At 49.0% G+C, this 19350-nt stretch overlaps 1 protein-coding gene across 1 annotated transcript in view; it reads left to right on the plus strand.

Annotated features, from left to right (window-relative positions):
• Positions 1-8906: 8906 nt before the first annotated feature.
• The window catches only part of IRAK1 (interleukin 1 receptor associated kinase 1), a 71916-nt gene continuing 61472 nt past the window's right edge, over positions 8907-19350 (plus strand). The window contains exon 1 of the mRNA XM_060253064.1: positions 8907-9130. Within this exon, the coding sequence (XP_060109047.1) occupies positions 9022-9130 (109 nt within the window). The 5' untranslated portion in view covers positions 8907-9021. The remainder of the gene's footprint in view (positions 9131-19350) is intronic.

Here is a 19350-nt window from a genome sequence, read left to right on the forward strand (position 1 = left end):
AGAACAAGGGTTCTCTTAAAGTTTCCAAACTGTATTATTGTTAGCACACAAAATACAAAGTATTATAACTAGGAAGAGGTGCAGTAAGTCAACCAACCGAAAAGGATCAGCATGAGATATGAGAGAAACGTTGCAATAAAAACAGGCAATTGTTACGAGAAATACAATAAAATGCAGCCGTTATGTACATCAGTTATAAAAAAAATAAATATTTTAAAAATCCCAGCAATAAGTGCTATAAATCAAGAGAAAACAGAGAGCAGACATTTGTAAAGTCTGACGAAAAACTTGATGTATGACATTTCTTCTGAAGGAAGCCATTTCCTTAACCAGGTGTCGGCGGCCAGATTGAGTCACGAAATTGCAAATCAGCTGTGATCTTACCAAAAATAAAACAATCCCATATTTTAATGTACCATGACTGCACTGAAGGGGGGGGAGGCCACATCTTTCCATTTTAGGGCTATAACAATAAAAAGAACTTGTCGACATGCAAGGAGTTAAATGCACTTATCCTGTTTTGTTTCCTCTCTCGAGTCCCAGCACAGCAAGCAGTGGCTGAAATCTTCTCCCAAGTCTTTCTTGCCGGCCCGGCCAGACTGATGCTTCTCAAACTGGTCTTCGGTTTTGGCGGCAGGCAAAACAGTAGGACAAACACGGTCCGTGGGGCCTCAGCACAGTTAGTGATATATTTCCTCTTGTCTGTATGGAAGAAAGTTTTTCCTGGGCCTTTTCGGCGGGAAGCCTCTGCACTCCTGGAATAGATACTGAAGCTCCGTCTCTACCACAGTCCCTTTTAGACCTTGAAAGTACAGAAGAAGAAAATATTGGATTGATATCGCGCCCTCCACTCAGAATCTCAGAGCGGCTCACAATCTCCTTTATCTCCCTCCCCAGCAATAGACACCCTGTGAGGTGGGTGGGGCTGAGAGGACTCTCACAGGACAACCTCTGCCAGAGCTATGGCTGACCCAAGGCCATTCCAGCAGCTGCAAGTGGAGGGGTGGGGAATCAAATCCGGCTCTCCCAGATAAGAGTCTTCACACTTAACCACTACACCAAGCCATATACCAGTGCCATCAGAAGCTTGCACAGTTACATATTCTCCCCCCTCCTCGAAAGAATGTCGTCTGGACCAGTGTTCCCTCTAAGCTGAGCAAGCGTGAGCTAATTCACCGTTATTTAACCTCTGGCTCACTTTGTTTTGTCTTGGGAAGGATGGCCCCGGAGCAAACTAATGAATGCAGGAGCCAACACACTCGCTCGCCACTTTAATGCAGGTACTCGCAAAGTGGAAGTTTTGGTCACGAGGCTTCACAGCATAGAGGGAGTATTGACCTGGACAACTAGAAAAAGGGCATCCAGTTGGAAGTCCTTTGACTTGTTTTCTGCTGTGCTTCCCCGTCTTGCTAACTTACCCCAGTGGTGGCGGACAATGCGGTCAAACTGCAAGCCAACTTATAACCCCCCCCCCTGCGGTTTTCAAGCCAAGAGCCAAACGGGGGGCTTGCCACCGCCTGCCTCTGCGCAGCAACCCTGGACGAACATAGTGGTTACTCAAGGCCAACGCTGCTTAGCCCAGGGGTGTCGAACTCATTTGTTAGGAGGGCCAGATCTGATATAAATGAGGCCTTGTTGACCATGTCAGATTGGCCAGGCCATGTATATACCTATTTAAGATTAAGGAACAGATATATAAACTTTATAAAGGACACAGACAAACACAATTATAGATTTAAAAAAACCCCAAAACCTTAAAACATGCTTAAAACGTTAGCACTCCTTGGTCTTAAAAGTGCTTTCTTTGTATTTCTCCCATGGGATCTAAGGAACTGGGTAAAGGAAACTCTGGCTCTTTCCTTCCTTCCACAGGAGGGGGAGGAGTCTCAGCCAATAGAAGGAAGAGAGACAGCTCAGTAGCTCTGCTGTGCAATTGAGTCGAGCGTAAAGAGCATGTACTTCTTCACCCAAAGGGTGATTAACATGTGGAATTCACTGCCACAGGAGGTGGTGGCGGCCACAAGTATAGCCACCTTCAAGAAGGGTTTAGATAAAAATATGGAGCACAGGTCCATCAGTGGCTATTAGCCACTGTATGTGTGTATATAAAATTTTTTGCCACTGTGTGACACAGAGTGTTGGACTTGATGGGCCGTTGGCCTGATCCAACATGGCTTCTCTTATGTTCTTATATTGACTGGGCTCAGGGGTAGAATTCTAGCAGGACCTCCTTTGCATATTAGGCCACACCCTCCTGATGTAGCCAATCCTCCCGGAGCTTACAAAAAAGCCTTGCAAGCTCTTGGAGGATTGGCTACATCAGGGGTGTGTGGCCTAATATACAGAGGTGGAATTCTAGGAGAGTTCCTTTGCATATTAGGCCACACCCCCTGATGTAGCCAATCCTCCAAGAGCTTACAGTAGGCCCTGTACGAAGAGCCCTGTAAGCTCCTGGAGGATTGGCTACATCGGGTGTGTGGCCTAATATACAGGGTGGAATTCTGAGAGCTCCTTTGCATACTAGGCCACACCCCCTGATGTAGCCAATCCTCCAAGAGTTTACAATAGGCCCTGTACGAAGAGCTCTCTAAGCTCTTGGAGGACTGGCTACATCAGGGGTGTGTGGCCTAATATGCCAAGGAGCTCCTGCTAGAATTCCACTCTGATTGGGCTTCAGAGGACCTGCCAAGGGCAGTAGCGTAATCTGCCAACTTGCTCTCCTGCTGGGCCGTGGCCAGAGGCCTGCTGGGAGTCACCATTTGAAATGTATCCGGTACTCTTCCCTGGGGCTGTAGAAGCTGAGGAGATCAGTCGCGACGGGAAGGTGACACCAGGGAAGACAGGCCACTGTTACTGAGCAGCTCTCCAGAAGGAACCAGTTGGGAAGTCCTGAAGAAAACCCAGAACTCTTCCCCCAGCCTGAAAATTAACCTTAGACCAGGGGTGTCGAACTCATGAGGGCCAGATATGACATAAATTAGACCGTGTAGGGCTGGGCCACGTGTGTACTTATTTAAGATTAGGTAGCCGAGATATAAACTTTTTAAATGACAAACACGACTAAAGATTTTTTTAAAAATAAAAACATGCTTAAAACAGCACTTGTGGTCTTAAAGGTGCTTTCTTTGTATTTCTCCCATGGATCCAGGAAACTGGGCCAAGGAAGCTCTGGTTCTCCCTCCCTTCCCAGGGGACCAGGAAGGGAAGGAGCCTTAACCAACGGAGAAAAGAGAGGCTTTGCTCTGTAGCTCCTGTGTGATTGAGCAAGCCTTGCAAAGCAAGCTGAGATACAGAAGGAAGCAAGAGAGAGGGAGAAGGAAGCAGATGAGAGACAGTTGCTCAGAGGCCTGATAGGAGCCTTCTGGGGGCCTGATTTGGCCCTTGGGCCACACGTTTGACACCGCTGCCTTAGACCCATGACACATTCTACTTTGGAAAGACCTAACCCGGAAAAGCAACCACCAGTTTTGGAAGCTTGGGACGAGTGTTGTTTACCAGTGGTAGGAGAAAACGACTGCAGATTTATACCCCGCCCTTCTCTCTGAATCAGAGACTCGGGACAGCTCACAATGTCCTATATCTTCTCCCCCCACAACAGACACCCTGTGAGGTGGGTGGGGCTGAGAGAGCTCTCCCAGAAGCTGCCCTTTCAAGGACAAAGTCTCAGAGCGGCCTACAATATCCTTTATCTTCTTCCCCCACAACAGACACCCTGTGAGGTGGGTGGGGCTGAGAGGGCTCTCCCAGCAGCTGCCCTATAAAGGACAGAGTCTCAGAGCGGCCTACGATCTCCTTTGTCTTCCTCCCCCACAACAGACACCCTGTGAGGCGGGTGGGGCTGAGAGAGCTCTCCCAGAAGCTGCCCTTTCAAGGACAACCTCTGCCAGAGCTGTGGCTGACCCAAGGCCATTCCAGCAAGTGCAAGTGGAGGAGTGGGGAATCAAACCCGGTTCTCCCAGATAAGACTGCCCAGCATGGCAGCTTCAGGGGGGGTGTGACGGAAAGCAATGGGCTAACCATAAACTGAAGACGCACAGGGCTGCGTCAGGTGACCTGAGGGTGGGGGCTAAGTGCTCGGAGCTCTCAGGGAGGGAAAAGAAGTTGAGTGAGAGAAACTGCTGAGGCAGTCATTCAGTCAGTTGGTGTCTGACAGAGTTGGTGCCTGTCAGAAGTCTGTCAGAGTTGGGGCCTGACAGAGACTGAGTGGGTCAGTTCGTGCCTGACCGAGGCTGGGAGGGCAGCTGATCCTGTGAAGGAGCTTGAGACAGTGGCGGGAAAGACTTCCAGAGACTGCAAGCTGGACAAAACCAGCCAAGAGGGCTGTGTGTGTGTGTGTGAGTCAGTCAAGACCTGAACGGTCACAAACACCTAGAGACAACTCTGAAGATCTAGTGAGGAGGTTGAGGGAGCGGGTGTGGGTCTGAGACACCAAGAGGGCTGAGAGGAGAGACTCCAGTCAAGGGGTGAGACTACACACATCAATCCCAAGAGGCCAGACCTTGGCTAGAGGTGAGTTAAAGGGAAACTGTGGACTGCGTAACTGTGAGAGACTCAAGGAAAGATAAAGTGAATGTAAAGCCTGAAACAACTGAACAACGTATTAGCCTGTGTAAATATCACCCATATCCCCAAGTTAAGAACTTTGTGTTACAATAAATCTGTGGTTTAAGTTAAAGTTCTCAAGAGCCTATATTTTGTGGGAAGAACAAACCAAGCCGCTGTGGTCCCATCAAATAAACAAGTAAAATACCCCGAAGAGACTGAAATAAAGAGGTCCAGTGAGGCCGTGAGGCGGGCGCTGCTATAGGGGGATTGAATAAACAGATGGAGCAGAGGTCCACAAGTGGCTATTAGCCACAAGGTATAGACGGAACACTGGGGCAGTGATGCTTTGTATTCTTGGTGCTTGGGGAAGGCAACAATGCAGGGCTTCTGGAGTAATGGCCTCACTGATGGACCTCCTGATGGCATCTGGGTTTTGGCCACTGTGTGACATAGAGTGTTCTACTGGATGGGTCATTGGCCTGATCCAACATGGCTTCTCTTATGTTCTTATGGATCTTCTGATGGCTCCTGGGTTTTGGCCAATGTGTGACACAATGTTGGACTGGATGGACCATTGGCCTAATCCAGTATGGCTTTTCGTAAGTTCTTATGAGTATGGAAGAAGAAGATATTGGATTTATATCCCGCCCTCCACTCCGAAGAGGCTCAGAGTGGCTCACAATCGCCTTTCCCTTCCTCCCCCACAACAGACACCCTGTGAGGTAGATGAAGATATTGGATTTATATCCCGCCCTCCACTCCGAAGAGTCTCAGAGCGGCTCACAATCGCCTTTCCCTTCCTCCCCCACAACAGACACCCTGTGAGGTGGGTGGGGCTGGAGAGGGCTCTCACAGCAGCTGCCCTTTCAAGGACAACCTCTGCCAGAGCTATGGCTGACCCAAGGCCATACTAGCAGGTGCAAGTGGAGGAGTGGGGAATCAAACCCAGTTCTCCCAGATAAGAGAGCTCTGGCTGACCCAAGGCCATTCCAGCATCTGCAAGTGGAGGAGGGGGGAATCAAACCCGGTTCTCCCAGATAAGAGTCCTTAACTACTACACCAAACTGGCTTGGTTCATGACTCTCGTCGAATTTAACAGGACTAAAGGAAAGAGGAGGTAAGTGGGGAATAAGAGGCTGTAGAGCAGGGATGGGGAACAGTGGCTCTCCAGATGTTTTTTGCCTTCAACTTCCATCAGCCTCAGCCATTGGCCATGCTGGCTGGGGCTGATGGGAGTTGTAGGCAAAAAACATCTGGAGAGCCACTGTTCCCCACCCCCTGCTGTAGAATAAGAGGCCTCAAGAATATCTTTAAGCCTTTGTCATTTCATTAAGTTTCCTTGTGGTCCGGCACTGTTCTCACCCGATTGCTCAGCAAGCCCTTGGTTACTTTGTCGAGGGCAAGGCAAACCACCTCTTTTCATTTCTGCCCGGACCGGGACGGCTAGCCTGATCTCAACGGATCTCGGAGGCTGGCCCTGGTGAATACTTGGATTGGGAGGCCATCTTGAAAGACGGTGGCAGCCCCAGTGGAAGTGGTCGCAGAACTGCACCCTTTAGCAAAGGGGTCTCCAACCCCCAGTCTGGGGACCGGGGCTGGTCCATGACCTGTTAGCAACCAGGCCGTGAGTTGTGTAATTATTTTATTATATATTACAATGAGGTAATAATAATACAACGACGTTGGATTAATATCCTTCCCTCCGCTCCGAATCTCAGACTGGCTCACAGTCTCCTTTATCTTCTTCCCCCAACAACAGACACCCTGTGAGGAGGGTGGGGCTGAGAGAGCTCTCTCAAAAGCTGCCCTTTCAGGGACAGTTCCGCGAGAGCTAGGGCTGACTCAAGGCCATCCCTGCAGCTGCAAGTGGAGGAGTGGGAAATGAAACCCATTTCCCCCAGATGAGAATCTGCACACTTTACCACACCAAAATTGTACCATCTTGAATTGTAGCATCCCGAAACCATCACGCAGCCCCCACCCCACCCCCCAGTCTGTGGAAAAATTCTCTTCCACAAAACCAGTCCCTGGTGCCAAAAAGAGTCTGATAAAAGTCACCCATGTCACCGGCCTCCAGAAGCCAAAGGGCAAAAACTAAATGCGTCAGCATTCTTCTTTGCAATTTTTCATGACTCAATCTCCCTTCCCCATTTACTTAAGGAAGGGCGGGGGGAGGGGGCAGTCAAGTTATGGTTGCCAACAGGCCTCATTTTGGGCAGGAGATCACAGGAATGGAGTTCCGGAACCTCTAAACTTCATTGTGCTTTCTTTCTTTCTTACCACCTCTCCCCCCCCCAAAAAAAACCCCCCACTTGCTTCTGGACTCCCATCATTCAAACCCCCTGTGAGAATTTTGCTGAAGTCTAAGATTTGATAGAGAGCGGTAAAGCTGCAGTACTGCAGTCAGAGCCTTCTGCTCATGACCTGAGTTCAATTCCCGGTGGAAGCTGGGTTTTCAGGTAGCTGGCTCGAGGTAGACTCAGCCTTCCATCCTTTCGAGGTCGGTAAAATGAGTCCCCAGCTTGCTGGGGGGAAAGCATAGATGACGGGGGAAGGCAATGGCAAACCACCCCGTAAAAAATCTGCCATGAAAGCAATGTCACCCCAGAGCCAGAAACGACTGGTGCTCGCAAGGGGACTACCTTTTTAAAGATTTGACAAACTTTCTAATATTTCCCCCCACAAAAAAACCATGAAAGTAGCCAAAACCTAGAAAGACAGATGGAAATCTTCCTCATGCCACTGTAGCCACATAGGATAAAGTCATTTTAAAAGTATGATGGGAGGAAGGTTTTATGACAATTATAATTCAAGAAGCAAGAACCATGAAAGTAGCCAAAACATAGAAAGACAGATGGAAATCTTCCTCATGCCACCGTAGCCACATAGGAGAAAGTCATTTTACACATATGATGGGAGGAAGGTTTTATGACAACAATTATAATTCAAGAAGCATTTTAAGGTAGATACTGAGCTAATATAATTTAGTACACATTCCGGTGTGCCAGGGTGTGTGGTATATGCAAATGAGTTCTGCTAAGGAACTTCAGCACCTCTTTATATACAAATTGACCCCTCGTTGCCAACCTCCAGGTGGGACCTGGATATCTCCTGGAATTACGACTGACTTCCAGTACAGAGATCACTTCCTAGGGAAAAAACTAGTTGGAAAGTGACTGGAAAGGTGGAGGGGTGGGGGTGGAATCTGGGAGAGGGGTGTGGTTTGGGGAGCAGAGAATCCTTAGCAGGAGATAAGGCCACAGAGACCAGCCTCCAAAGCAGCAGTTCCGGCTGGCTTGGCATCAGGGGTGTGTCCTGATATGTAAATATCCTAAAAAATGCCCTATGTGAAACAATCAGGGGGTGTGCCTAATATGCAAATAGGGTTACCAAGTCCAATTCAAGAAATATCTGGGGACTCCGGGTGGAGCCAGAAGACTTTGGGGATGGAGCCAGGAGCAAGGGTGCAACAAGCATAACTGAACTCCTAAGGGAGTTCTGGCCATCACATTTAAAGGGACCATGCTCCCTTTAAATGCCTTCCCTCCATTGGAAATAATGAAGGATAGGGGCACCTTCTTTTGGGGCTCACAGAATTGGTCACCGAAGTTCAATCTTTTTGAAACCTGGAGGGTCTTTTGAGGGGAGGCGCTGGATGCTATGCTGAAAATTTGGTGCCTCTACCTCAAAAAAACAGCCCCCCTCAGAGCCTCAGATAACCGCAGATCAATTCTCCATTCCCTATGGTAATCGGTCTCCATAGAGTATAATGGAGTGCCCAGCAGACATTTCCCTCCCCCCCCCCCGCAGCTTCCTGATGATCCTGAAGTGGGGGGAGGGCCTCCAAGCCCGGGGATCCCCTGCCCCCACCTGGAAATTGGCAACACTATATGCAAATGAGTTCCTGCTGAGCTTTTTCTACAACGGTGATGTCAGGGGGTGTCGGCGAATACACAAATAAGTTCCTGTTAGGCTTTTTCTACCAAAAAAAGACCTGGAAAACCCCAGGAAAAGAAACCGAGGAGGCTGCAATAGCCATCTCTGCAAGCGCCGGGAGGGCGGGGCCGCTCACTCCCCGAGAGAGAGAGAGGGGGAGGGAGGGAGTTGGTGCGCATGCGCCGTGTTTTTTTCCCCGTCTGAGGCAAGCCGAGCTGCGTCTCCTCCGTAGTCAGCGTCGTCGAAAAAGCGGGGGCGACTCTCCCTTTCAGCCAGAGCCGGCCGAGTGCGCATGCGCCCCTCATCCCAGCCCGAATGGCGTCATCCCTCAAAGTCGGCGTTGCGCGCGCGCAGAGCGGCACACGAGGCGTGCCGCCAGCGCCAGTCGCCGGCAGCATTTAAAGGGGAAGTGACCCTCTTCTCACCTCCCCGTCTCTTCCCTCCGCCTTGGCCAGCCTCTCCTATGGCCTGGCCTAGGCGGCGGCAGCGGCCGCAGAGGGAGGGAGTTGCCGCCGCCTCAGCCACCAGGCCCGCAGGGGGATGGCCGGCGCCGGGCCCTCCGGCTCCCTTCTCGACCTGCCGGCTTCCCTCATGTGTCGCTTCTACGAGATCATGGACGCCCTCGGCCGCCCCGACTGGGAGCGCTTCGGTGAGGAGGGGGCGCGGAGGGGGGGAGGGGAGGGCGGGGCCGCCGCCTGAGGGGGCGGGGCTACTCCGCACTCCCCCCATCACGCAGTGTTCAATCCCGCGGTTGGCATGACTTGCCTGCGGTTGCCAACCTCCAGGCGGGGGCGAGAGATCTCCCGGAATCAAGACCGGGTTGCCCAACTTGTTTGTTTCTTCTTGTTCTTCCATTTATATTCATCTTAAAAAAAATAAGGGAAAAACAGGCAAAGGAAATTGCTGGTATGTGGTTGCCAATCTCCAGGCGGGGGCAGGGGATCTCCCGGAATCAAGACCAGGTCGCCCAACTTGCTTGTTTCTTCTTTTTCTTCTTCTATTCATTTTTTAAAAAACAATATATAAGGGAAAAACAGGCAAAGGTAATTACTGCTTCTTCTTTTTCCTTTTAAAAATAATAAGAGAAAAACAGGCAAAGGAAATTACTGGTGTGTGGTTGCCAACCTCCAGGTGGAGCCGGGAGATCTCCTGGAATCAAGACCAGGTTATTCAACTTGCTTGTTTCGTCTTCTTCATCGTCTTCATCTTTTTCTTCTTCGTCGTAGTCTTGCATTTTTATTTCTTTTTAAAACAAACATATAAGAGAAAAACCAGCAAAGGAAATAGACTTGTGTGTGGTTGCCAACCTCCAGGTGGGGGCAGGAGATCTCCTTCAATCAAGACCGGGTTACCCAACTTGCTGTTGCTGCTTCTTATACTTCCATTTTCATATCTTAATTTTTTTAAATGTGTATATATATATATATATATATATATATATATATATATATATATATATATATATATATATATATATATATATAAGGGAAAAACAGGCAAAGGAAATTACTGCTTCTTCTTCCTTCTAAAAAAAAAATAAGGGAAAAACAGGCAAAGGGAATTACTGGTTTGTGGTTGCCAACCTCCAGGTGGAGCCGGGTGATCTCCCAGAATCAAGATCAGGTTATTCAACTTGCTTGTTTCGTCTTCTTCGTCTCCGTCTTCATCTTTTTCTTCTTCGTCATCATCTTGCATTTTTATTTCTTTTTAAAACAAACATATAAGGGAAAAACAGGCAAAGGAAATGGACTGGTGTGTTGTTGCCAGTCTCCAGGTGGGGGTGGGAGATATCCTGGAATCAAGACCAGGTTACCCAGTTTGCTTGTTGTTTCTTCGTCTTCTTGCATTTTTATTTTTTCCCCTCTTATTTAAAACAAACCAACAAACATCGGGAGGGAGGGCGGGGAACACGCAAAGGAAAGAAGTGACAACACCTACATAGTAAAGAAAAAGCAAGTATGCTGCTACTAGGGGCATTGAGAGAAACTGTTAGCAAGCATACGCTCTGATATAAATCCAGTCACAGAAGTGGACATTAGAGGAAATAATCTCATTCTTGGCTAAATATTGCAGAATCAGGAGCCAGACACCTACAAAGGTGCAGCTTGTATCATTATAGGAGTGTATTTGTTCTCTTTATTTTTTGGAAACACGTGTGCCCCTTTCCTGGAGAAATTGCTGCATAGCTCCAGTTCAACCAGCTTCCACCTTGAAATCTTCAGGTATCTCTGGAATTGGCAATCCCACCTCGGCTCTTAAATTGACATGGAGCCTTGCTTCCCTGTTCATGACCATGCTTTTTAAATAAATAATAGTGGTGCAGTGTCCATTAAGAGAGCCGGCATGATGTCCTGGTTAGAGTATCAGACTAAAATCAGGGAGACCCAGGTTCGAATTCCGCCTCTGCCGTGGATGACGTTAGCCTCGTCACACACTTTCAGCCTAGCCTACCTAACAGGGTTGTTGTGAGGATAAAACTGGAGAGAACAGTGTAAGCCAGTTTGGTTTCCCATTGTGGAGGACGAGGACGCGGAGGAGGAGATGAAGATGATAATGATATTGGATTTATGTCGCACCCTTCACTCAGAGTCTCAGAGCGGCTCACAATCTCCTTTCCCTTCCTCACCCACAACAGACACCCTGTGAGGTGGGTGGGGCTGAGAGAGCTCTCCCGGAAGCTGTCCTTTCTAGGACAACTCTGCGAGAGCTATGGCTAACCCAAGGCCATTCCAGCAGGTGCAAGTGGAGAAGTGGGGAATCAAACCCGGTTCTCCCAGATAAGAGTCCACACACTTAACCACTACACCAAACCGTTATGAATGAAGTAACTAAATAATACATGGCCACAGTTCAACCTTCATTCATGTGGACTAGGTACCTACTTAATGACATTTCATTCTTTTTCTTCTTCTTACATATAGAGCAGGGGTGGCCAATGGTAGCTCTCCAGATGTCTTTTTGCCTACGACTCCCATCAGCCCCAGCCATTGGCCATGCTGGCTGGGGCTGACGGGAGTTGTAGGCAACAAAACATCGGGAGAGCTACAGTTGGCCACCCCTGATCTAGAGTAATGGCCATCTGTTTCTTTGTTTATCAAAACGCCGCCCTTTTCCTGAATGGAATGATTTAGATCAGGGGGTAGCCAAACTTGCTATTGCCTGCTGCTGCGTTGCAACGTGGACCTCCATGGCGATCTCTCATCCAAGTAGTGACCAGGACACATCCTGCTTAGCTTCTGGGATTTGTTGAGATCGGGGTAGCCTGAGCCAGCCAGGTCAAGGCAAGAGACAAAGAGAGGTGGTTGGCCTTTGCCTGCCTCTGCGTAGCAACCCTGGACTTCCTCGGTGGTCTCCCGTCCAAGTATTAACCAGGGCTGAGCCTGCTGAGCTCCCAAGATGTGATTGGATCGGCCACCCTGGGCCAACAAGAGCAAAGCAAAAGGCAAACAGAGGTGGTTTGCTATTGTCTGCCTCTGCGGAGGGACCCTGGACTTCCTTGGTGGTCTCCAATCTGAGTATCAAGGGGGTCTTTCCCTGTTTAGCTTCTGAAATCTGATGAGGTTTAAGGCAGAAGCAAACAGAGGTGGTTGCCGTTGCCTGCCTCTGCGTAGCAACCCTGGATTTCCTGGTAGTCTCCCATCCAAGCAGTAGCCAAGGCTTAGCTTCTGAGAGCTGACATCAATCGGGCTAGCCTGGCCCATCCACATCACAGCAGAGACAAACAGAGGTGGTTTGCCATTGCCTCCCTCTGCGTAGCAACCCTGGACTTCCTTGGTGGTCTCGCCTCCAAGAACTCAGCAGGGCTAACCCTGTTTGGCTTCTGAGATCAGGCTAGCCTGGGCCATCCAGGACAAGGCAAGAGACAAACAGCAGTGGATGACCATTGCCTGCCTCTGCGTAGCAACCCTGGACTTCCTTGGCAGTCTCCCATCCAAGTACTTACCGGAACTAACCCTTCTTAGCTTCTGAGATCGGACTTGCCTGGGTCATCCAGGTCGAGTCAGCGCCCAATAGGTATCTGTTAAAGGGACAGTGACAGCCTTCTCTCCCCACCCCCAGGTAATTGGCAATCCTAATAGATAGCATTACGAGAGTATCACATTTTCGTTTATCTAGAGAACACAAAGCCACGCAAACGACTTGCAGCCTAAATTTGACAGCAGCCTACATTTGACAAGTACGGTTGGGAAGACTGGGGTTGGATTCAAGGGAAAGCATCTGTGGTATTTATCGAGTATGTTAATGGATGTGGATAAGAGGGGAAACGTAATTAGTTAATTGGTTTTGTTAACCTGCCTTTAGGCTAAGACAGGGGTGGGCAAACTGCAGATCGGGAGTCACATGTGGCTTTCACACATGTGTGGCTCTCAAAGCCCCCACCGCTCCATTGGCTGGCTGGGAGAAGACATTTGTCTCTTTAAATCACTTCTCTAAACCAAGTTACCTGGTAGCTTGGAAAACACATTTAAAGTTGCTTTCTTTCCACCTCTCCCTCCTTCGGTCTGTTTTCCTTCCTTGCTTCTTTCCTTCCTGTCTTATGGCTCTCAGACATCTGATGTTCATGTCTCGTGGCTATCAGGCATCTGACGTTTATTCTATGTGGCTCTTGCATTAGGCAAGTTTGGCCATCCCTGGTCTAAGGAATGCAGAGCGGTGAATCTGGTCTTCACAACAAACCTGTAAGGTGGCCTACTCTGAAGGAGAGCGGCCAGACCCCCCAACATGGTATAAAAGGATATCTCTTTTCCCCCTTTATGCTGCTAAAATTTGAGAATCCCCCAACGAAATTGATTAGCAGTAGATTGATGATAGAAAGTACTTCTTGATTCATTGCATAAAATGAAACCAGAGTGGAGTTGGGATGAAGAGTCCGATGCCAGTGTGGTGAATAAAGTCGCTGGCTAGTACCCTGGGCGACCTGAGTTTGAATCCCTGCTTCTACTGTAGAAGCACTCTGGGTGATCTTGGGCCGTCACAAGCTCTCAGGCTAGCCTACCTTGCAGGGTGGTTGCTGTGAGAGAAAAGGCAAAGAAGAAGACATTGGATTTATATTCCACCCTCCATTCTGACTCTCAGAGTCTGAGAGCGGCTCACAATCTCCTTTATCTTCCTCCCCCACAACAGACAGCCTATGAGGTAGGTGGGGCTAAGAGAGCTCTCCCAGAAGCTGCCCTCCTTTCAAGGACAACTCTACGAGAGCTATGACTGACCGAAGGCCATTCCAGCAGCTGCAGCTGGAGGAGTGGGGAATCGAACCCGGTTCTCCCAGATCAGGCCTCATTCATCAGCTCACAGGAGCTCTGCTCCTGAACCTTTCTGAGGGTTCCCCTTCCTCCTCCCCACCTCCCTTGTCCATTGAATAGGAGGTGCAGCTGCATAACAATTCCTGGATTAGGAGAGTGGGCAGCCAGTTAGCCACCAAGGGCTTTGCCACACCCCCAGCAGCCCTCATTAACCCCTAAAGAAGCCCGTGCCACCCTTTCTCAGTTTCTTATGTGGTTTTGGGCAGAGGGTGACTTGCTGGCCTTTTGGCTGGGGGGGTGCACCCAGGAAACTGATGGCACTTGGAGGTTTTTTTGGCCACTGTGTGACACAGAGTGTTGGACTGGATGGGCCATTGGCCTGATCCAACATGGCTTCTCTTATGTTCTTATGAGACAGAGTGTTGAACTGGAGGGGCCATTGGCCTGATCCAACATGGCTTCTCTTATGTTCTTCTGTGACACAGAGTGTTGGACTGGATGGGCCATTGGCCTGATCCAACATGGCTTCTCTTATGTTCTTATGTGACACAGAGTGTTGGACTGGATGGGCCATTGGCCTGACCCAACATGGCTTCTCTTATGTATAGCCCAGGCTATGGCCCAATCTCATCAGATCTCGGAAGCTTTAAACCAGGGATGTCAGATTCGTTTGTTAAGAGGGCCGGATCTGACATAAATGAGACCTTGTTGGGCCGGGCATGTCATAAAATGTAATGCCAAGTAGCAGAGTTATAAACTTACAAAGGACACAGACAAACACAATTAAAGGGTTTTTAAAAACCCCTTAAAATTAGACATGCTTAAAACATTAACACTTGTTGGTCTTCCAGATGCTTTCTTTGTATCTCTCTCATGGGATCCAGGGACTAGCCAAAGGAAGCTCTGGCTCTTTCCTTCCTTCCCCAGGCGACCAAGAGGGGGAAGAGCCTCAGCCAAAAGAAGGAAGAGAGGCTTGGCTCAGTAGCTCTGCTGTGCGATTGAGAGAGCCTGGCAAAGCAAGCTTTCCCTCCCCCCTTCCGCCCCAAGGGAGGAGCCTCAGCCAATGGAGAAAATAGAGGTTTTGCTCTGTAGATCCTGTGCGACTGAGCAAGCCTTGCAAAGCAAACTGTTATGCAGACGGAAGGAAGTGGGGGAGAAGGAAGCAGACAGCTTGGGGGCTTGATAGGAGTCCTCTGGGGACTGATTCAGCCCACGGGCTACATGTTTGACACCCCTGCTTTAAACAGATCTTCATTAACAGATTTTCAGTTCACAATAAAGAATACTGTAATCCAAGGGTGTCCAAACTGTGGCTCGGGAGCCACACGCGGCTCTTTCACATATATTCTGTGGCTCTTGGAGAAAGCAGCTTTAAATCATTTCTCCAAGATAAGCCAGCAGGCAGCTTGGAGAATGCATTTAGAGTTAATGTTGTTCTCTCTCCACCTCTCCCTCTCTCTTCCCATCTATTTGCTTTCTATCCATCTTTCTTTCAATTTTTCATCCCTCCCGTCTGGCTTTCAAACATTTGACCTTCGTATATTGTGGCGCTCAAACCTCTGATATTTATTCTACGTGGCTCTGCTGTAATCTGTCACATCAAAGAAGGCAGCCTTAGTGAGGATATAATTAGCAAATTAAAAACCCCAGGAAAAAGAAAAAGTAATTCATAAAGTAGAGAAACAAGGAGCGGTCCTACCATTCTACTGATGAGCATCCAGCACCAATACAAATTCTGTTGACATTAAAAACCTTGCTGGTTTTTACACAGAGGCTAGATGGCCCTCTGACAGCAATGAGGATCCTGTGAATTTAGGGGGAGGCGTTTGTGAGTTTCCTGCATTGTGCAGGGGGTTGGACTAGATGGCCCTGGAGGTCCCTTCCAACTCTGTGATTCTATGATTCTACTATAGGAATGTACGAACAACTGCCCAAATATTGCATTAGGAAATCCAAGTAATCAAATTCAACACTTTTTTTTAGCAGGAAAGCACAGGAACGCAGTTTCGGCTGGCTTGGCACCAGGGGGTGTGGCCTAATATACAAATGAACATAAGAGAAGCCATGTTGGATCGGGCCAATGGCCCATCCAGTCCAACACTCTGTGTCAAACAGTGGCCAAAAAAAAAAGAACCCCAAATGCCATCAGGAGATCCACCAGTGAGGCCAGGACATTAGAAGCCCTCCCACTGTGCCCCCCTCCAAGTACAAAGAATACAGAGCATCACTGCCCCAGACATAAGAACCTAAGAGAAGCCATGTTGGATCAGGCCAATGGCCCATCCAGTCCAACACTCTGTGTCACACAGTGGCCAAAAAAACCCAGGTGCCATCAGGAGGTCCACCAGTGAGGCCAGGACATTAGAAGCTCTCCTACTGTGCCCCTCCCAAGCACCCAGAATACAGAGCATCACTTGCCCCAGAGAGTCCTAATGATAAGCTGTGGCTAAGAGCCACTGATGGACCTCTGCTCCAGATGCTGATCCAATCCCCTCTTGAAGCTGGCTATGCCTGAAGCCACCGCCACAGTGAATTCTATGTGTTAATCACCCTTGGGGTGAAGAAGGACTTCCTTTTATCCGTTCTAACCCTACTGCTCAGCAGTTTCATTGAGTTCCTGCAAAAAAAAAAAAAAAAAGCCCTGCGCAAAACAAGAGCGACATCGTGGGGGGGGGGCCTAATAGGCAAATGAGTTCCTGCTGGGCTTTTTCTACCAAAAAAAGCCCTGAGCGCTTGAATGCTTAGTGTTTGGTTGGGAAACCACCAAGGAAGTCTGGGGTCGCTATGCAAAGGCAGGCAATGGCATACCACCGCGGAATGTCTCTTGCCTTGGAAACCTCGTGGTGTGCCCGTAAGTGATCTGTCACTTGAGGGCACTTTCCTCCCCCGCCAGTCCTCTGAGAGCCAAATAGAGCCTCCATGTTCTGTGGCAGTCAGCTCCTCCGTTTTTGAAAGCATCAGAGCAGGGGTGTCAAACGCATTTGTTACGGGGGCCAAATCTGACATAAATGAGACCTTGTTGGGCTGGTACACTGCCAGGTCCCCCTGCACTCCACCCACCCTAAAAGGTGGTTTAAAAGAGGAGTTCAAGAAAGTTCCAGCCATCTGACAGCAATGCAGATCCTGAGAATTTAGTGGGAGGTGAATTTTGTGAATTTCCTGCATTGTGCAGGGGGTTGGACTAGATCAGGGGTGTCAAACATGCATCCTGGGGGCCGAATCAGGCCCCTGGAGGGCTCCTATCAGGCCCCTGAACAACTGGCTCTTGTCTGCTTCCTTCTTCCTCTCTCTTGCTTCCTTCTGCATCACCGCTTGCTTTACAAGGCTCGCTCAATCGCACAGGAGCTACAGAGCAAAATTTTGATTTTCTGCATTGGTTGAGGCTCCTACCTCTTCTAGTCCCCTGGGGAAGGAAGGAAGGAAAGAGTCAGCGCTTCCTTTGACCAGTTCCCTGGATCCCACGGGAGAAATACAAAGAAAGCATCTTTAAGACTAACAAGTGCTAATGTTTTAAGCATTCTTTAAGGTTTTTTTGTTTTAATTTGGTTGTGGTTGTCTGTGTCCTTTAAAAGTTTTTCTCTGCAACCAAATCTTAAATAGGTACACACATGGCCTGGCCCGACGTAGAGCGGCCTGGCCCGACAAGGTGTCATTTATGTCAGATCCGGCCCTCATAGCAAATGAGTTCGACACCCCTGCATTAAGCGGTACAGACATTACGTAATAGAATCCTACTTATAATTCACTACAGACAGCAGTAACAGACCACAAGTCCCAATCGTTTCTCCAAGTAAATTTGTACTGTGCACCCTTATTACCCATGCAGAAAAGCTTGGGCAGTTCAATTTTGCAGTTTCTGGAAGCGGTGGGAAGAGCCTTCCTGACTTCCTTGGGCAGGGCATTCCACAAAGTGGGACCCACAGTGGAGAAAACACATGCACAAGCAGTTGTTGATCCTGACTGTTAGAGCGATTCCTCAGTGGAACAGGCTTCCTCGGGAGGTGGTGGTGGGCTCTCCTTCCTTGGAGGTTTTTCAACAGAGGCTAGATGGCCCTCTGACAGCCATGAAGATCTTGTGAATTTAGGGGGAGGTGTTTGTGAGTTTAGAGCGATTCTTCAGTGGAACAGGCTTCCTCCTCGGGAGGTGGTGGGCTCTCCTTCCTTGGAGGTTTTTCAAGAGAGGCTAGATGGGCCTTGGACAGCTATGAAGATCCTGTGAATGTAGGGGGAGGTCTTTGTGAGTTTAGAGCGATTCTTCAGTGGAACAGGCTTCCTCCTCGGGAGGTGGTGGGCTCTCCTTCCTTGGAGGTTTTTCAACAGAGGCTAGATGGCTATCTGACAGCGATGAAGATCCTGTGAATTTAGGGGGAGGTGTTTGTGAGTTTAAAGTGGTTCCTCAGTGGAACAGGCTTCCTCCTTGGGAGGTGGTGGGCTCTCCTTCCTTGGAGGTTTTTCAACAGAGGCTAGATGGCTATCTGACAGCGATGAAGATCCTGTGAATTTAGGGGGAGGTGTTTGTGAGTTTAGAGCGGTTCCTCAGTGGAACAGGCTTCCTCCTTGGGAGGTGGTGGGCTCTCCTTCCTTGGAGGTTTTTCAACAGAGGCTAGATGGCTATCTGACAGCCATGAAGATCCTGTGAATTTAGGGGGAGGTGTTTGTGAGTTTAGAGCGGTTCCTCAGTGGAACAGGCTTCCTCCTTGGGAGGTGGTGGGCTCTCCTTCCTTGGAGGTTTTTCAACAGAGGCTAGATGGCTATCTGACAGCCATGAAGATCCTGTGAATTTAGGGGGAGGTGTTTGTGAGTTTAGAGCGGTTCCTCAGTGGAACAGGCTTCCTCCTTGGGAGGTGGTGGGCTCTCCTTCCTTGGAGGTTTTTCAACAGAGGCTAGATGGCTATCTGACAGCCATGAAGATCCTGTGAATTTAGGGGGAGGTGTTTGTGAGTTTAGAGCGGTTCCTCAGTGGAACAGGCTTCCTTGGGAGGTGGTGGGCTCTCCTTCCTTGGAGGTTTTTCAACAGAGGCTAGAGGGCCATTTGACCGCAGTGCAGATCCTGTGAATTTAGGGGGAGGTGTTTGTGAGTTTAGAGCGATTCCTCAGTGGATCAGGCTTCCTCAGGAGGTGGTGAGCTCTCCTTGCTTGGAGGTTTTTAAGCAGAGGCTAGATGGCCATCTGACAGCAATAAGGATGCTGTGAATTTAGGAGGAGGCGTGTGTGAGTTTCCTGCATTGTGCAGGTGGTTGGACTAGATGACCCTGGAGATCCCTTCCAACTCTAGGATTTCGCCCGTTAGGCATCTGTGGAAACCCCTGCTGACATGAATGGAGTTGTTGTGGCCGAGCATAAGGAGAGAGGGGGGCAGGACCACAGAGGGCTTCATATGTGATAGCCAGTACCTTTAAGACCAACAAGTGCTAATGTTTTAAGCGTGTCTTATTTTAAGGTTTTTAAAAAAATCTTTAGTCGTGTTTGTCTGTGTCCATTATAAAGTTTATATCTCTGCTTTAAAAAAAAGGTAAAGGAAAGGTCCCCTGTGCAATCACCAGTCGTTTCCGACCCTGGGGTGACGTTGCTTTCACAACGTTTTCACGGCAGACTTTGTTACGGAGTGGTTTGCCATTGCCTTCCT

Source organism: Heteronotia binoei, chromosome 13, assembly GCF_032191835.1.
Source record: "Heteronotia binoei isolate CCM8104 ecotype False Entrance Well chromosome 13, APGP_CSIRO_Hbin_v1, whole genome shotgun sequence".
NCBI lineage: Eukaryota > Metazoa > Chordata > Lepidosauria > Squamata > Gekkonidae > Heteronotia > Heteronotia binoei.